Below are 17,473 nucleotides of genomic sequence, written 5' to 3' on the forward strand. Positions count from 1 at the left end.
GCTTGACGTGTTGATTTTCTGGGACTGCATACAAAGGCTTCTTGCAAATGCTCCACAATTTCCTCAGAGATGGACTGTCGGCCAGAATGTTCTTTTCTTTGATCACAAATGCATCCTCTCTCAACAAATGTTTTATGCCACTGCAGAATGGATTTGTGTGAAGATGGGTCAACATTAAACTTCCGTTTAAATGCACGCTGCACTCTCACAACACTGCTTGTTTTGGCAAATTCTAACACGCACTAGCTTCTTTGCTGCGGATTGAACACCATTTTCGATGTTACTGCCCTCTAGCTACCGAATTCACAATTAGCGATTCTGAAAAGAAATATATTAAAATATTTTGAGTTAACTAAGCTTTGGATATCAATTTTATCAAAATATTCAAGTAACTATTAATTTTATGACATCTTGAAAACAGGCTGTGCTTTTGTGCTCACGCTGTACTTTAAACATCTTCTGATTATTTACGATCCATAACCCATTTACGCTTGCAGATTTTCTCTTCCGGAGCAAAATTGAATTTAGTTACAATTCCTGGAACTTTAACAACCCTGACATAATTTTGTAATCCTCTTACTAGAATATAGATTTGAAATGTAATTTAAAATGAAATGCTATATACTTTATTATTTTGGGGTTGAATGAAAATCTACAAATAATCGTTCTCTGGATTTTATTTTGCAAGAAGTCCGTATTAGCAAACTTTCAACAATTCATTACACTATGCAAATCTTACAAGGGCAAGCACAACATTAAAGCCACTCTTTGTTACCAACACCGGTCTGAGACCAAGAAAACGAAGGCGTTGTAGAACGTGAACTGCATGGCGACTGGTTCGAGGCTTTTGGAAGGTCGGTAGATGCATCAGGTTTGTTGCATTCCCGTATAGGGCTAAGAAGTGGAGGTGAATTGCAAACTAGGTGGCTTATCTTGGCACGAGACTGGTCTGTCGAGCTGAGCGCGCTGCTGCACGATGACATCACGTGGTCGTGACTCTGGTCTTCTTCGCTTGTCACCCTCAGAGGGTCTTCTTCCTTTTGCTCTCTGTTAGATCCACTCCTGACCGGTTTCCGTTGGGACATTCCTCTTTGGAGACCATCGTTGGCCGTCGTGGCTGTCGCAGAAGACTCCGAAGCGTTCAGTTCGTCAATCTCTATGACCTCGTCGCTACTTTCCTGAACCCCCAACTGGTAAAACTCGCTCTTCAGCTTGTTCAGCTTGAATTTGGCATAGGCTACCCGACTTGTCGGAGGGAAATCCGAGAGCCTCTGGTTGTAGGCGAGCAGCTTCTCGGGATCCAGGCTGAGCAGTTCTGGATCTTCCCTCTCGGCCATGTATCTCGCGAGGGCCCGCCTGGAACGCCGATCCTCGATCACCTTGCTGCTGCCGATGGGGTCCCATCTCGCCGAATGGTTCCTCACCAGGGCGTTCCAGTCCTTCTCCTTGCTGCCGGAACGGTTACCGATGGCCTTGGCTATTTTGCTGAAGACATCTTTCGGTTTCTTCTCTGACGTGATGACGTCCTTGATCAGGCCTTCGACGAGGCCAATGTGGAAGTCCTTCAGGAGGCGTCGTTCCATCAACCGGCCCTTCTTCCCGGAAACTGCAAGGAACAATTAATTATTTTAGAGAAAAAGAACAGATTTTCACTGCAAAGGTTGCCTCAACCTTCAATCAGACCGTATAAGGTTCAAAAGGTGTTGTGTCACAATAAATCTAACATTGCCTTGATGACCGATCACGTTTAGTTAGTTTACCATATCATCACCGAAGTCTCTCTCTCATTCTCCCTCTTTCTCTCTTCTTTCTTTATATATCTCTCTCCTCCGACAGAGGAAGAGAGAGAGCCTTTTTCTCCCCCTCTCTCTTTGTTCATGTCTTGCTCTTCTCCCCCTCTCATCTCCCTTGTATCCTTCTGTCTCTTCCTCTCTCTCCCTCCTCTTTCTTGTCTTCCTCTCTCTCTGTCACATATCAATTCCATATCATCATCAGTCATCGTCATTGCTGAGATTGACCTGAAGGTGTAAAATGCGATATACGAGTACAATAAGCAAAGTAAAACATTCTAAACTGAACAGTGTTTTACCGGGCAGTAACGTATTTAATGAACAGGCAGTAAGTCTAATTAGGCTAATTATAATCTTTCATGAATGCAGTCAGTGCTCCAAGTGAAAATTCCTAGCTGGAAGGATGCTTTATCAAAATCATCTTAACTGATGGGATAGGATCCCCCTGCGAGCATGATTGCAATGCAATTGAAACTTAGAAATATGGACATTCAAAATATAGGGCAGTGCATTACTAAATAAGAATATTCGATTGATTTATTAACTTAGCCAACAAGTAATGGTCATAATAATTTGGACGAAAACATTCATTGTTGTCTATTTACTTGTAATACCTGACGCATCCTGAGGCGTTATCCTTGGAGTCTTCATTCCGTTGTCCCGTAAGATTTCGATGAGTTCATAACGGAACGTTGAAATGTCCTGTCTGATCTCCATGACGTCGTCTTCTGTGATTGGACACTCATCTCTCTTCCTCTGCTCGGCTGTGACGTAGCGTCGAACAAGCAGCCTTATCACCGCCTCGTGACGCTCCTTTGCTCTGTATATACTCATCGCCTGCAAAGAGAAAACAGGGTTTCGGCTGAGAAACAGTGAAGTTAAGAAACCGAGAAAGATTACAAGAAAGAAGTTTTCATTAGCTTTCACATTCAGTGAGTTTTCTGGATACAGTTTGAACATTTCGAAGATGTATGTTCATTCCCTACGAAATGATTTTTAGCTAAAGCAGCTAAGAAGGCCGAAATAACACAAAGGGATAAATTTTCAGATTTAACAAGTACTGTAAGACATAGAGGCAGAGATCCTCCCCGATGGCGTAGTGGTAACGTCGTCGCCTTGTAATCTCGGGTTCGATACCCGGTGGACTCACATAATTGTTTGGATCGTACTTTAATTGTAGGTCCAGTCCCAATTAGCTTATTTGTGCATAAAAGTGAACATAATACTCAAACAAACAAAGACATAGAGGCAGTAGCGTAATTAAAGATTTCGAGCGCTTCTCTCAATTCTCTACTTTCTCATTTTTGGTCTTACACAAACATCTATGTCTTACCCAGGATTCCAACCCGGGACCCCTCGCGTCGTAGCGCGCTGTGCTAACCACCTCGCTATGAAAGTCGACCGAGCTAGTCCTGAATTCGTCCTATTTTTTCACTGTCTTACCAGTGTGAAATTGTCTCCATGTAACTTCTATGCAGTCTATGTAATATCCTGCATGCGTCACGTCGAAATGTAAATTATCTTTCAATACTCCTTTGCTTCCCCAATTTCTGATTTCTTTAGAAGAATATCTGCCTTAAAAAATAAACATAAAAAAGCAATATAAACGTAGGAAAACAATCAAAATTCACAATATTGATTCTAAACTCAGTTTCACTTTTGCGCACGTACATTTGCATATTTTACAGTTTACCATGCGTGGTCGTTTACATGACATGAATTTTTCAACTGCATTTTCCAGGTCAAGAGTGCGGCCATTTCATGTTCGATACTCAACACTATATTAACAAAATACCGTTTCATAACGTAACAGAAGCAAATATGTCTGTTCGGTGGCCGACTGAGCCTTCCGGTATCCAGTTCCGGCTTAGGCATGAGTGTTGTTTGCGAGTGTTCCTATATCGATTTTGATCTAATCATCGCTTATCATTATTGTCGCGATTAGCCGCAAGTAGTAGAAAAGCGACGACAAATAACAAAAATGCAAATACACAAGCTAATAGAAGTAGATACTTAAAATTCTTGGCAATGTAGTAAAGTTTGTTGGAGAATTTTGATGAATTATTTTTTTCATTTACGCTGGGCTGTTACTTACACTACTGCATAGATGGGGTGTAAGGGGTGCTCCTTCCATGTAGTGCACCCAATAGTCAACCTCACTTCCACGCAGTACACCCTGGACTGCAGACTAACGAGGCTGTGGCGACTGGCCCCATGGCCAGTATAATTCTGTGTCGTCCTGTGTTTTGTCCTTATTTGTGCTGAGCGCCCTTTTTAGTCTCAGCTTTTTACTAAGGTAAGGAAATTTTAGTTTTCAAACACGCTTTTATTTTTGTTATGATAAGGGGCTGGATGGACCCCGTAAAGCGTGACGGGTGCAATATAGCCTCAGTGCTGACGCACCCGAAAAAATTGATTTCAAATTCAAAAAAATCATACTACTGCATAGATGGTTACAAAACGATTTCTAAGCGTTTTCGTTTAATATTGCACAAAGCAACAACATCGGTGTAGAAAAGATGAATATTTTGTGCGTAGTTACAACAATCTGCTCTGAAATTTCATGTTAATTGCAAATAAAACCAAAGACAAGAGGAAGGAGAACCTATAAAGAGATTGGTTGAAGAGCTTCAGCATTGATGAACAAGATTATTAAAGATCGCACAACACCCACAAACTTTCACAGCACGTAGCGGACATCAAAATAAACAACTGGGTCAGCCCTTACGAGTCTCGTTCGAGACACACCCAGCTCGCACCAAACGCCAAAACTAAATGCTAGGAGCTCTAAACCTGGCACCACTAACCTATACACATATGCATTATTAGACCTAAGTGGAATTGTAGATTAGGAGGGGCAGGTTTGGAGCAATTACCATTTAGTTTTGGCGTTTGGTGAGAGATTGGTGTGCCCCACAGCATGGGAAAGAACAGAGGATACGAGCTGAAAACCAAGAAAAAGATAAAGTCTTCAGTTGAGTTATTTATAAATTAAAGTCTGACTAAATATCAATTAATTGAATAGATAAAAAAATAAAGATGTATTCTTCAGCATTTATGGCTGTGTTGACTCACCTTTGGTGGCGGGCCTTTCTTCGTACGGCAATCGAAGAGGTTTTGAAGAGTTTTCAGAGTGGGTATGATGTTGAAAGGCGGGGGTACGGTGTCTCCCTCTTCGAAATAACTGATCCACAGTTTACTCCGGGCGAACTTCCATTCGGTGTCCGATCTTTCCTTCGAGAATGAGAGCAAATGTTAGCAGATCATACTTCAAATAAAAACTTACAAAAACAAATCCATTGCCCCGCTACTGTTCTCACTTCATCCGGTATCTCTTCTCCATCCACTGCAAGAACAAAGTTAATGTAAACAAAACTATGACTTTGAGAAATATGTTAGTTCTGGTGTAATTTTGCCAATGAATAGTAGCTGTACAGCTCATATTATAATGTTCCACAACTTAACATAGCAGCTACGATATGCCTACGATAAGTGGTATGGTACTTATCACACTCACTATATTCAACCAATAGGATTTGCCAGAAGCCGCGTGTATTACTTTGTACTAACTTCAATCTTAGAGCGGACAGAGAATAATGATAACTACATCAACTTTCTGGCGGAAACAGGAGATGAACACCAGGACATTCCTAGCCATAAGTTTAGGCTCGACGAATCTGTCTCTCTAGTATAGCGTGATCTAGAGAGCTAGTCCTAGCTTTGCCTCATCTCGCCCAGGATTCGCCGACCTCCGTGGAGCAGTGGTTAGCACAGCGTGCTATGACACCAGAGGTCCCGGATTCGACTCCCTTCCTGGGTCCATTCATAGATTTCATCATGTCATCCCTCATCCTTATCATTACGACTAGCCAAGAGTGACAGAAAAGCGACACTAAATAACAACAGTCCAAATAATCGCCTGTGATTCGAGACCTGGTCGAGCCTGAATCTACAACAGCCGGTAACTGTTCATTATCTAATGTTAATCTAAAGCTTTATCCACTTTACACGTAACAATTCGAATGAATTTATCCATAATTGAAACGAGTAAACTTTTTCAAATGCAGTTAAGTCGAATTCCAGCTACATTGCTATCAACAGGGGAGCCAATCCCTTCCAAAGGCCAATAGTACGTTCACAAAATTTCATGTTATAATCCCCATATAGTATTTAATTATGATCTTGATCTGACACCCTTAAATTCTTCCTTTTCTTCGTCTAACAGATTAAATATGGTGCACATTGTAGCAAAAATTACTTGGAACCAGCAAAATTAAATTGATTACTAAGGAAATATATCCTGATTCCCCATCCCCACCCTCATTGTACATATTGCAGCATGCTTCCAAGGTGTAAACTTTTTCACATATATTTCAGAAAAATATATACATCTTGGATTTTATATTATTTTTAATGGAAAAAATCCCCCATCCCCACCCTCATTGTACATATTGCAGCATGCTTCCAAGGTGTAAACTTTTTCACATATATTTCAGAAAAATATATACATCTTGGATTTTATATTATTTTTAATGGAAAAAATCCCCCCAAATTACGAATGCTCGGTCCGAGCCATTATCCCACCCTGTGGGCACCGCTGGATATTGGAGAACATTAAAGAATAGTTACTGCAAGAAGACTAGGTCAAATCATTAAATGTTTCTGTTGCATCAGAATACAGATTAGGACTGTGCCACTTTTGCCCTTCAAAAAGCAGTTATTCTAGTAGAAAAACCAATCAGAAAAAACAATTTAACCTCACTGGCTGTTTAGTTTTGGGACAAGAAATTTGGTGCGCAAGGCGCATGTTTGTACTTAATGAACTAAAATAAGATGTACGTACGGATATAATTTGATATGAGTTCGACATCATAGCGATCAGCATGTTTAGAAGGACGATGACGTTGATGACTGAGTAGGAGCCAAACATCAGAAGACCCCAGAATCTTGTGAAGCTCTTGATGCCCGTCAGATCAAAGGCCATCAGGTCAACCAGGCCGAAGCTGGCCCAAAATAATGACTGCGAGGTCTCGAAGAGGCTGTAGTCAAATAATAAATATGCCATTAAACCATAGAAATTTGAAAGTTCATTTGAACTTAATCTGAATCGGTAGTAAACAAACAAATTATACTTGATAGAGTCATATAAGGGCTATGTACGTACAAAGAATCAATTCCCGAAAGAGGCCATTAGTAACCCACCTTAAAACTTAAGTACAGGTCTTTTCTATTCTTACGACGGGCGGCCCTCATGCTGGCAAGGGAAGTGGGCAGCGGGGAATACGCAGCAAACCAACCAGACAACAGCGGTGGCGCCGAGAGTTACGACGTCGACGGAGGAGATGCAGCCCCCGCCTCTTTCTACAGGCTGCTACGTTTCTTATCGCACTGGATTGGTCGCTTCCGCGCTCCCGTTGCCAGCATGTAGGGCGCCCGCCGTAAGCGTAGAAAAGACCTATAGTTAAATTTACCTTCTTCACTTATTTTTTAGACATGTGTTTAAGAACCATATCCTATAGAATTTTAGAAATGAAATTATTCAGAAACTTGGCTTTCACTTTAAATTTAACTCTCTTTTTAAAATTCGTATCACAGTTAGATTGCTTAATCTCGTATTAAGACATCGTGGCATGTACGAGGGCTGCATGAGGTTTACTTAAGGTCTCTCAAGAAAGGCTGAGTTGATCGACACCCTGTACCAGTCACCATTGTTTGTTTGCATTTCAATATTTACGTACGTGCAGAGGAGACACGAGAGCGATCGGAATATCCATTGCAAATACTGATAACATGCATATATGGCGCTGGACATCACTGAACCTGAATATGGACAGACTCTAGATTGTTGTGATTCCGGATCTCTGTTGTTCGAATTGTTTACTCTATTGCACCTACTGGGTTTGTGGTTCAAAAATAATCACGACAAGTTTCAAAATAAGAAACCACATATCATCTGTCTGTACACAATCACGACTCTCGTTTAACTACCGCTCATCACCATCTCTACCCAATCTTCAGGCTAGGTGGCTGAAGTCTAAGTCGCGATGCACAGAGGGTGCCGTTCAAAGTTTCTTATTTAAAGACAACAAAGTCAGAATATGTGACGGAGAAATTATACGTATAACAGAAGTATATTCTCGTAACACACTACAGGCATTTTCCTTTTCAAGAAGTATTAGTACGTTTTTAAATATGTTATTCAGACACTAAGACAACTGAAATATTTTTAAATATGCTAGACTTTTTCCTTAATCAGAAATGCAAACTGCGAATCTATGAATAAAACCTATATTACAAACCAAAATCCTACCTAGGGAGCAGTGATGTGCGTCTACGCGTAAACAACGATTGTCTACATTCTACGTGGAGACAATGTAGACTATGTAAACTATGTAATCTACGTAATCAACGTAGACAACATGGCGTTCGGCGTTCTCTGTGCAATGCACGCGCATCGTTCTAGAAGCAACAAGCATCAGTAGGTGGAAATAGAGAGCGTGAAGTATTCCACTGTCCAGAAATAAGTATTTTAAGTACTTATTTACGTTCAACCAATTCACTACGTATTAATTGAACTGCAAAATAAACTTGTCACGACATACCCAAAAATGCGATGACCGTAGCATGACAAGATTTGTTTTACTTCTATTTCCACCATTTCACACGTGGAGAAAGCTGCTTTCAAGACACATGCACTTTCCTATGCAGTAGTAAAACAAACTATTTTTAGCCTTCCCTTTTGTCAGTGTAAAGAAGAATGTCAGTTTTCACTACGGCTGTCATTTGTTTTTCTTCCGATAGTCCCTTTTCCCCTTTTTCGATAACTTTGATTACGTCGGATGGTCTTAAGTTTGTTATAGGCCCAGATTATCGACATTTTGAAGAAAATAATACATTCTCTTTCAAAGACCACTGGGATTTCCATCTTCCCTGTTGTTTGTATTGTCTACAGTAGACTATAAGCCAATGTAATATTCGTGTAGATTACGCGTAGATCACGCATGCAGACGTAAACTTATAGTCTACGGCACATCCCTGCTAGGGAGCCAATATATACAGGGTGTTTTCCGGCTGATGATTCAAACTTTCAGGGCACATGTATCAATTTGAGATAAGGAACCCTGGTCCGGAAACGACTTAGTCGAAAGTTATAAGCGAAAATCGGTGTATGAAGATGTAATATTTCTATTACTTCTATTACCTGCACAAGTTTCACAAGGTGCTACAATCACAACAGTTGTTCAAAGTGGCGTCCTCCAGCTTCGCTGCAGACATGACATCGTCGCACAAAGTTCTGGCGTACCCGTTGGAACAACCCCGGGGTCGTTCGAACAATGTCACAGGCAGCGAGAATTCTTGCCAGGAGATCCTCTTCAGTCTCGACAGGTGTCTCGTACACAAGACTTTTCACATGACCCCACAAGAAGAAATTGAGTGGGGTCAGTTCAGGTGGCCAGGCTGGCCACGGAACAGGACCCCCTCTTGCTATCCACCTTTCACGGAACGTCTGACGCAGGTGTTCACGAACAGTACGTTCAAAGTGAGCTGGGACTCAATCATGTTGGAAGCACATACGTTGACGAAGATCAAGTGGGATATGTTCCAATAATGCGGGGAGTAGCCTATGTCTCGCAGAAACGCAAGGTACACCGGTGCAGTTAAGCGGGGAGGAAGAAGATACGGGCCTATTAGATAATCATTGACTATGCCCACGCACAGAACTTGTGCGACGATGTCATGCCTGCAGCGAAGCTGGGGGACGCCACTTTCAACAACTGTTGTGATATATATATATATATCGCTCTGATGGAAACAAAAGAAAGTTAAATATCACAGTGTAAGTGTAAGTAGAGGTTCTCTCTTACTTGGCAAACCGCCTCCAAATATAACAAGCGGTTTCTTCGTTTTGAAAATCTGGCTTTCCTCCGGGTAGATGGTAGCATTTTGCCTTCTCTAGATCAGCGTAGTACCACAGCAACTGGTTCAATCCTGAGGGAGAAGAATTTATTTTTAATGGAAAGCAAAAGCATTGAAACTATCACTGTCCAAAATCCATCGTCATTCACTTTAACAAGCGAATGTACCTAGGTATACAAGAACAAAGTCCTAATTCTATTGCGTAATATTTAGTCTCATTCTGCCTGAACTGAATATCCTCCATTTAATATAAACTATATCCATATATCATGTACAGAAATAAATAAATATATATATATATATATATATATATATATATATATATATATATATATATACAGGGTGTCGCAAAACTCTTTCAACAACGCTTGGGTGCTGGTAGATATCATTAAAACAAGTAACTTTTCCCTATAAAGTTTACCTCGAAAGCGCTTAGTTTCTGCGCTATAAGCGCTTAAAATCTATCCTGTACGTATGCAACCCAACACAGCAAACGCTTGCTCTGACATAACTACCAGGGGCGCGTGGCAGGGTTGCCACTAGCGTTCCTCGTTAAGAGAGACGACTTCAAAACGACAACCTGGGAGTCTTGCATGAGCAAAATCCAAAACATTAATGATACTTGCGATGTTGTAAGAAGCATTGACATTATTTATAAACTGACCAAGACAAATAATGGGCAGACTGAAATTCAAGATTACGAACTCATTCTAAAATATCTCCATAATTGATCGATTGATTTGGTTTATATTAATTTGCTTTTCTGCCACCTTTGGCTAATCGCGAAGATGAGGATGATAGCTATGATGAAATAACAAATGACACCATTGTCTAGGCCAGGATTTAAACCCGAGACACCTGGCGCCTTAGTGATCTTTGCTAACAACATCACCACGGAGTGTTTCGTGTATCATGCAATATCAACAATTGCAAGGGACACGTAAGATGGGGGAAATCCACGAACGAACAAATGTAAACATGATGTGTTTGCTGCCTCGTTTCGAACACGCAGACTGTAATGTTATTACAATTTATTTGAAAATTATTCCTATCTGTGCTACCGTTATTGCTAATCGTGTTCGTCTCATTAGGCATCCCCGATTGCGCAGTGGTAGCGTCGTCGACTTGTAATCAAGGAGTCCCGGGTTCGATACCCTGTGGAGACACATAGTGGTTCGGATCCCACTTTAAACTGTAGCTCCAGTCCCAATTAGCCTTACTGTTCATAAAATGGACTTAAAAAACCCAATCAATCAATCATAAGGAAATAATTGCAAGGCTCTTAATTTAATGATTCATTGATTGATTGAATTGCTTTATTTTACTTCACTTTTTGTGCCACTTTTGGCTAATTTGCGAAGATGGGGATGAGTGATGATATGATGAAATTGATGAATGGACACTCACAAACATTCATACCCAAACCGGGATTCGAATCCAAGACTCCTGGCATCGTAGCGTAGACATGAACAAAATTCACACATTAAAACTAGTGCTTATTGAGAACCAAAGCCAAGAAATGCATACTTATGTCAAGCGCTGAACTGTAAAGGGCACTCGTATTGCACATTTGCGCATTATTTACATTTGTTCGTTAGTGGATTTCCCCCATCTTACGTGTCCCTTGCAATTGTTGATATTGCATGATACACGAAACACTCCGTGGTGATGTTGTTAGCAAAGATCACTAAGGCGCCAGGTGTCTCGGGTTTAAATCCTGGCCTAGACAATGGTGTCATTTGTTATTTCATCATAGCTATCATCCTCATCTTCGCGATTAGCCAAAGGTGGCAGAAAAGCAAATTAATATAACCAAATCAATCGATCAATTATGGAGATATTTTAGAATGAGTTCGTAATCTTGAATTTCAGTCTGCCCATTATTTGTCTTGGTCAGTTTATAAATAATGTCAATGCTTCTTACAACATCGCAAGTATCATTAATGTTTTGGATTTTGCTCATGCAAGACTCCCAGGTTGTCGTTTTGAAGTCGTCTCTCTTAACGAGGAACGCTAGTGGCAACCCTGCCACGCGCCCCTGGTAGTTATGTCAGAGCAAGCGTTTGCTGTGTTGGGTTGCATACGTACAGGATAGATTTTAAGCGCTTATAGCGCAGAAACTAAGCGCTTTCGAGGTAAACTTTATAGGGAAAAGTTACTTGTTTTAATGATATCTACCAGCACCCAAGCGTTGTTGAAAGAGTTTTGCGACACCCTGTATATACTATATATGAGAGAGAGAGAGAGAGATGGATGGACGATGGTCCAGTCAATAGGGCGTCTGACTACCACGCAGGAGACCTAGAAGCGATTCCAGGGGGGGGGGGTGGGGGCTGATTCTTTGATTTTGTTAATTTCATTTCGTCACTTTTGGCTAATTGCGAATATAAGTATAAGGATAAATGATGAAATTGATGAAAAGACACTCATAAATATCATCCATGTCTAGGATTCGAACCTGGAACAGCTGACGCCGTAGCCTTATGTGCTAACCACTCCGGTACAGAGGTCGATATTGGGTGGAGGATTTCAAGTGAGAATTTTTCCAGCAATATACCGATTCTAGAGTTCAGTAAAGTAAAAACTAAAGTGCTCCCCTGTGCATAGCACCACGCCATGAAGGCGTATAGGGGGTGTGGGGGTAACGCCCCACACTTTCTTGATCCGGTCGTGAGGGGGGGTGATGTGATCAAGCCCCTGACCACCTTTACCCCCCTGGTACCCATGTTATTCGACGCTGGGTGGGCGCCGGGGGGGCCGCTTCCATTGTTAGAAAAGTTCCATGATTTGAACCGGCCGGGGATCGAACCTGGGACCTTTAGCATGGTAGTCAGACGCGTTACCGACTGAGCCACCGCGGCCAGCTTGCGTACAACTGCCATTTCCACAGTAGACAGATGCGAGTAGATCCATGGAACGTGGGAATATTGAATAAAAAGTTTCTGAATTAAACAGATTTTTTAGATTAACACCTTCAAAAGATATCAAATTGTATGGATCCAACGAGTTATTATTAGTTCAGCCAGCCTCTAATAAATGGGTACTTAGAGGAAACCCTAAAGACGGCCGGAAATGGTTGCCTCCAGTTACCCATATTATTAGAGATTGGGTGAATCTCAGAGCCGCATCTTGCAAGGACATTCATGGAAAAATTCTCGCCTGAAATCACACCATTTCTGTTTGTACTAGCTTTGTTATTTCATATATCAGAAGAGATCTCTCGATTATTTTTTTCAGAATAATGCATAAATTAAATTAAACCCAGTGGCGTAACTGCTCTTGATGGCACAACACTGTAAAGCAGGTGACGAAATTCAAGTAAATTTATTCTTTCAGGTTAAACTTGCTTTTCGTCTACGCTTGTTCAAAAAGGTGTTCACATTTCACGACATATTATGTGAACTTTAAGGACTCCCAGTAAGGGATAGTTAACGGTCTTGCCTTTTGCACAAACGGTCCTAGGATTGATCCTGGTAGACCTGTCAAAATGTCGGTGTTATCCAGCACCGTGAGGATAACAAAGAAATCGTAATGGCTAGAAAGACACATAACGGCTATAATTGGCATCGAATCGAAATATGTTGTGCCTCCGCAATCCGTTATCCCTGAAATCAGTTTTCCCTCCTCAATCAGTTTTCAAACTCCGAAATCTGGATTGCCTTCGAAATCCGGATCCCGGATTTAGCCATTCCTAGTCTACTGAACCAACTAGAAGGTAAAATCATTACAGAGCTAGCTTACCACATGCAAAGGCGAACAGAACGAGCGTGTAGATGAAGAAAAACTTGATGATGTCAATGAACATTCTTCCAAGAGAGATCTGCAACGGGCCAAGATGGGGGTTCACGCTGAACACGTTAACGAGCTTCAGAAAACTGAAAAGGAAATTGCAAATTAACATGATGTACAAAATTTTGCAATTATATAGTAACTAGCAAAAACGTTTTAGAATGAAGAATGACTGAATTATTCCAAGGTGGATACTTGACAAAGCATATTCCTCAGCTTGCTTTGTTGAAAATTATGGATTCGTGTAAAAAAAAAGGATATGCTTGTAGTTCACTTTTCAGTATTGTAGAAAGTTCAAGAATGGATTAATAATAATGAGGAAAAGAAGAAGAAAACATTGTTTAGTATTTATTAACAATAACTTGCGTACAACTGCCATTTCCACAGTAGACAGATGCGAGTAGATCCATGGAACGTGGGAATATTGAATAAAAAGTTTCTTAATTAAACAGATTTTTTAGATTAACACCTTCAAAAGATATTAAATTGTATGGATCCAACGAGTTATTTGTTTCACTTTTGTACTTAGCATAGCTATCTAGTTGGTATTGAACTTGAATTTGTACATCATTCGTAACGCTCGTGACAAAGCAAATGTAACACCCGTAACACAGGATTTTTTTTAAATATTAAATTTTCAGAACATTTTCAAAAATAAAAACGTTAAGGACATACCTTGTTCTTTATACATAACACAATATCATGTCAATGTAGAAGGTTCATTCAGGAACCAGAGTTTTTTATTTCAAGGTTTCCACCTGAAAGTTTCACAAATTTGGTAACACTCGTGACACCATTTTCCTTCAATTTCTGTAATAAGGTTTTATTTTAGTTCATGTGAGTTTGAATGTAGGAAGTTATTGATGTACTACTTCTATTTCTGTTACAACTGGGAAAGAAATGTAAGTCACACTAACTTCACAATTAAATAAATGGAGGGAAAATGTAACACCTATGACAAATGGATTGGCTGATATCTGGTAAATAATATTGGTTTCATTCTAGTTAGCCTATTTTCATTATTCTTGTTTATGTGAGAGGACGCATTTTACTAATTATTTTCACTTTTCACTGTTGATATCCTGATATAAAATGAAGTTCTTCTGTATTCAGGAATTTTTCAAATAAATTTTAAAAATGCGTTATGAGGATGGTCTGACCTTCAGGATTTGGCAAGTTCATTTTATTGCATTGTATTCGTCAAAGTTTCAACATACGTTTGCTTGTAAGAGTACTGTATCCTCTAGAAACACTTTGCTGGAGAATGTAGGTTTTTGGTACATAAAAGAGCTGCGAGTGAACTAAGCTCAGAGGTCAGGTCGAATGAAGAAAATTGTCCAACGTACAGTCACGAACACTTCTGGGTTGTAATGATGTAATTGAAAGTCAATGGAGCTGTTACAACTCAGAAATGTTCGCGACTGTACACTAACGTCACAAATTGAAAGGAAATCATACCTGAAAATCATAGCTGCACCAAATGCTCCTTCCGACAACAACATGGGGTCGAAGGGGTGCCACTGCTCACGAGGGTACCAAGGGTTCGTTCCTCTGCTGTGTTCTCGCTGTGGGGAGACAAAGCAACAGTGAACAAGTGACAAAAAGATTAATGAAACTAAAATACAGTTGTTACCACATGAGGGAGTCAAATAAAAACCTTAAGGGTCCGATGACAATTATATGACAGACTGCATACAGGTCAAATTAACATCAGATATCAACTGTTATTTACAAAACTACCTCAAGGGTGCAACACTGATCAAGTGAGCTTCCTTCACAACTCCATTTTCGTCATTTTTAAAGATGGCGCCTTCTTTACACACTTGCGCCAATGAAGAGCAGTGGTTTCTTGCCCTCTGGAAGCCTAAAACTCGTAGAAATTCTCTGAAAAATGAAAATTCAACATCTCTATGCATGATTACCACGCCAACAAGTTTACGAATGGAGGGAGAAGTACAACAATGGCTTCAGTTTGCAGGTAGATGGGTGGAACGACCTTCGCAATGGGTCATCATAAGTGACTGCGCGTGCATTCCAAAGATTCTGAACAGTAGTGTACAAAGTGAAGTAGACTACTCACTTGCGCTATGTAACACGACGTAAAACGAAGGGCTATCCAGGTCAAGTAGAAGGCGTTCGTAATGAAATCTAAAATGTTCCAGAGATCACTAATGTACTCCAACAATCCGTCAGTCCACAGAGATTTCATTTCCCACCAGATTAAACCTATAATTAAGAAGCAAAAACAAAATTAATAAGTTATTTTCTTATAAGATTCACTTCTTATAACATTTTTAATGACATTTGGTGGCCAAGTTTTGCCTCAAGATCTCTAAACCAGAGATTCTGAGTTGGAGTCCAGACCTAGACATGAGTTTCTCTTTATGTTTCTTCCATGATGAGTTTCTTCCTCAACATTCATCCTCATTGTCACAATTAACTTATTGTGGTAGAAAAGAGATGTAAAGTTAGAATTTATTGATTGATTTAAATTAAAATTGTGGGTGCGACAGCATTTAGGCTATTTGTCCCCGCCAAGCCCATTATCATAACAAGAATCAACGTGTGTGGCTGAGAACTAACATCTCCTTACCTAGGATAAAAGCTGAGGCTGTAAAGTGGCACTCAGCATACATACGAGTATGTAGACAAAACACAGGACAACACACAACCATACAGAGGATTATACTGGCCGTAGATCTTAACGCCAGAGCCTCGTTGGCCTGAAATACTGGTTACCTGGGTGTACGTGGAAGTGAGATTGTCTTTTGGGTGGCTTCTCAAAAAGCCACCCCTTACACACCAACGTAAAATTAGAAGAAAATGCTTTTGATGGCCATGTATCTTTTTGTATGGAATTTCCATTACATTGCATTGCATTAAGCGATTGGTAGCAAGGCCTAAAGTAATGAGACAATGACCATAGACCGTATTATGTAAAGCTAATAGTCCATAAGGGTCTTTCTACCAGTCACATTTTTATACCTAGCCTTCTCTTTTCATATCCAGTGTGGTATTTAAGAAATTCCCGGGGGGTAGGAGTTCTACTGACAGTCTAGAGACAGCATGAGGTAATCCTTACATATGTACACACACACACACATACATTTTATATATATATATATATATATATATATATATATATAAAATACATACATGTACGCACAGTAAGACTAATCGGGACTGGACCTACAGTTTGAAGTGGGATCTTAACCACGATGTGCCTCCACCGGGTATCGAACCCGGGATCCCTTGATTACAAGGCGACGACGCTACCGCTGCGCCATCGGAGAGACTGTGGCCGATAGAGGAAGGGCTTTTAGGGAGGGGGTACAATTTTAAATGGTAAATGGGGCCACTCTACACTTAGATTTATATCACTCAACCTAAAAAAAGAAAAAGCTTTGACAAAACATATTTTTGAAAATACATTTACTCACATTAATGAAGCTCTCACAAGTAGGAAAGAAAAGTAGATGATGTTAACGGAAGAAAAGTTTGTAGAGATCGTTCTGGTCCTCGATCCCCTGCCTCCATCGGTATCTGTGGGAATCTGTGAGTGTGTCGGTCCAAAGAAGTATCTTCTCAGCTCTAAAGCGCATTGTACACAATGAAATTGATCATGAACAAATCGTTGAATTTAACGTAATTGTAAGTCATTGAGCAGCGTTCCTGTTGGAAATCTTGAATTGTCTCAAATTGCTCATGTACACGAACACGATCAAAGAAACTTTGACAAGTTCACACTTGTCTTGACCAAAACGTGGCAGTGTGTATGGCATGGAAATAAATAGACTAGCGATTAGCCGTAACAGACAATTTTATTTACAAAGGAAGAAGTAGGACTTATTAGAAACTCGACAGAAGTGTGATGATGTATTTCCTAAAGTCCGCTTTAGACGGAAGAATTTCCTTTAACATTTTTGCTAGCATAAGTGATAAGTAAATGCTTCAAAAATGTTATAGTATAGTACGTA

At 40.2% G+C, this 17,473-nt stretch overlaps 1 protein-coding gene across 1 annotated transcript in view; it reads right to left on the minus strand.

Moving 5' to 3' along the window:
* Positions 1 to 679: 679 nt before the first annotated feature.
* LOC145986513 (transient receptor potential protein-like) overlaps positions 680 to 17,473 on the minus strand; it is a 31,912-nt gene continuing 15,118 nt past the window's right edge. The window contains exons 8-15 of the mRNA XM_083120605.1: positions 15,577 to 15,722; positions 14,955 to 15,061; positions 13,449 to 13,582; positions 9,656 to 9,779; positions 6,634 to 6,829; positions 4,866 to 5,024; positions 2,405 to 2,627; positions 680 to 1,606 (exon numbers count right to left, since the gene is read on the minus strand). Of these exons, the coding sequence (XP_082976731.1) occupies positions 756 to 1,606; positions 2,405 to 2,627; positions 4,866 to 5,024; positions 6,634 to 6,829; positions 9,656 to 9,779; positions 13,449 to 13,582; positions 14,955 to 15,061; positions 15,577 to 15,722 (1,940 nt within the window). The 3' untranslated portion in view covers positions 680 to 755. The remainder of the gene's footprint in view (positions 1,607 to 2,404; positions 2,628 to 4,865; positions 5,025 to 6,633; positions 6,830 to 9,655; positions 9,780 to 13,448; positions 13,583 to 14,954; positions 15,062 to 15,576; positions 15,723 to 17,473) is intronic.

This window comes from Lepisma saccharinum, chromosome 1 (genome assembly GCF_977018435.1).
Source record: "Lepisma saccharinum chromosome 1, izLepSacc3.1, whole genome shotgun sequence".
NCBI lineage: Eukaryota > Metazoa > Arthropoda > Insecta > Zygentoma > Lepismatidae > Lepisma > Lepisma saccharinum.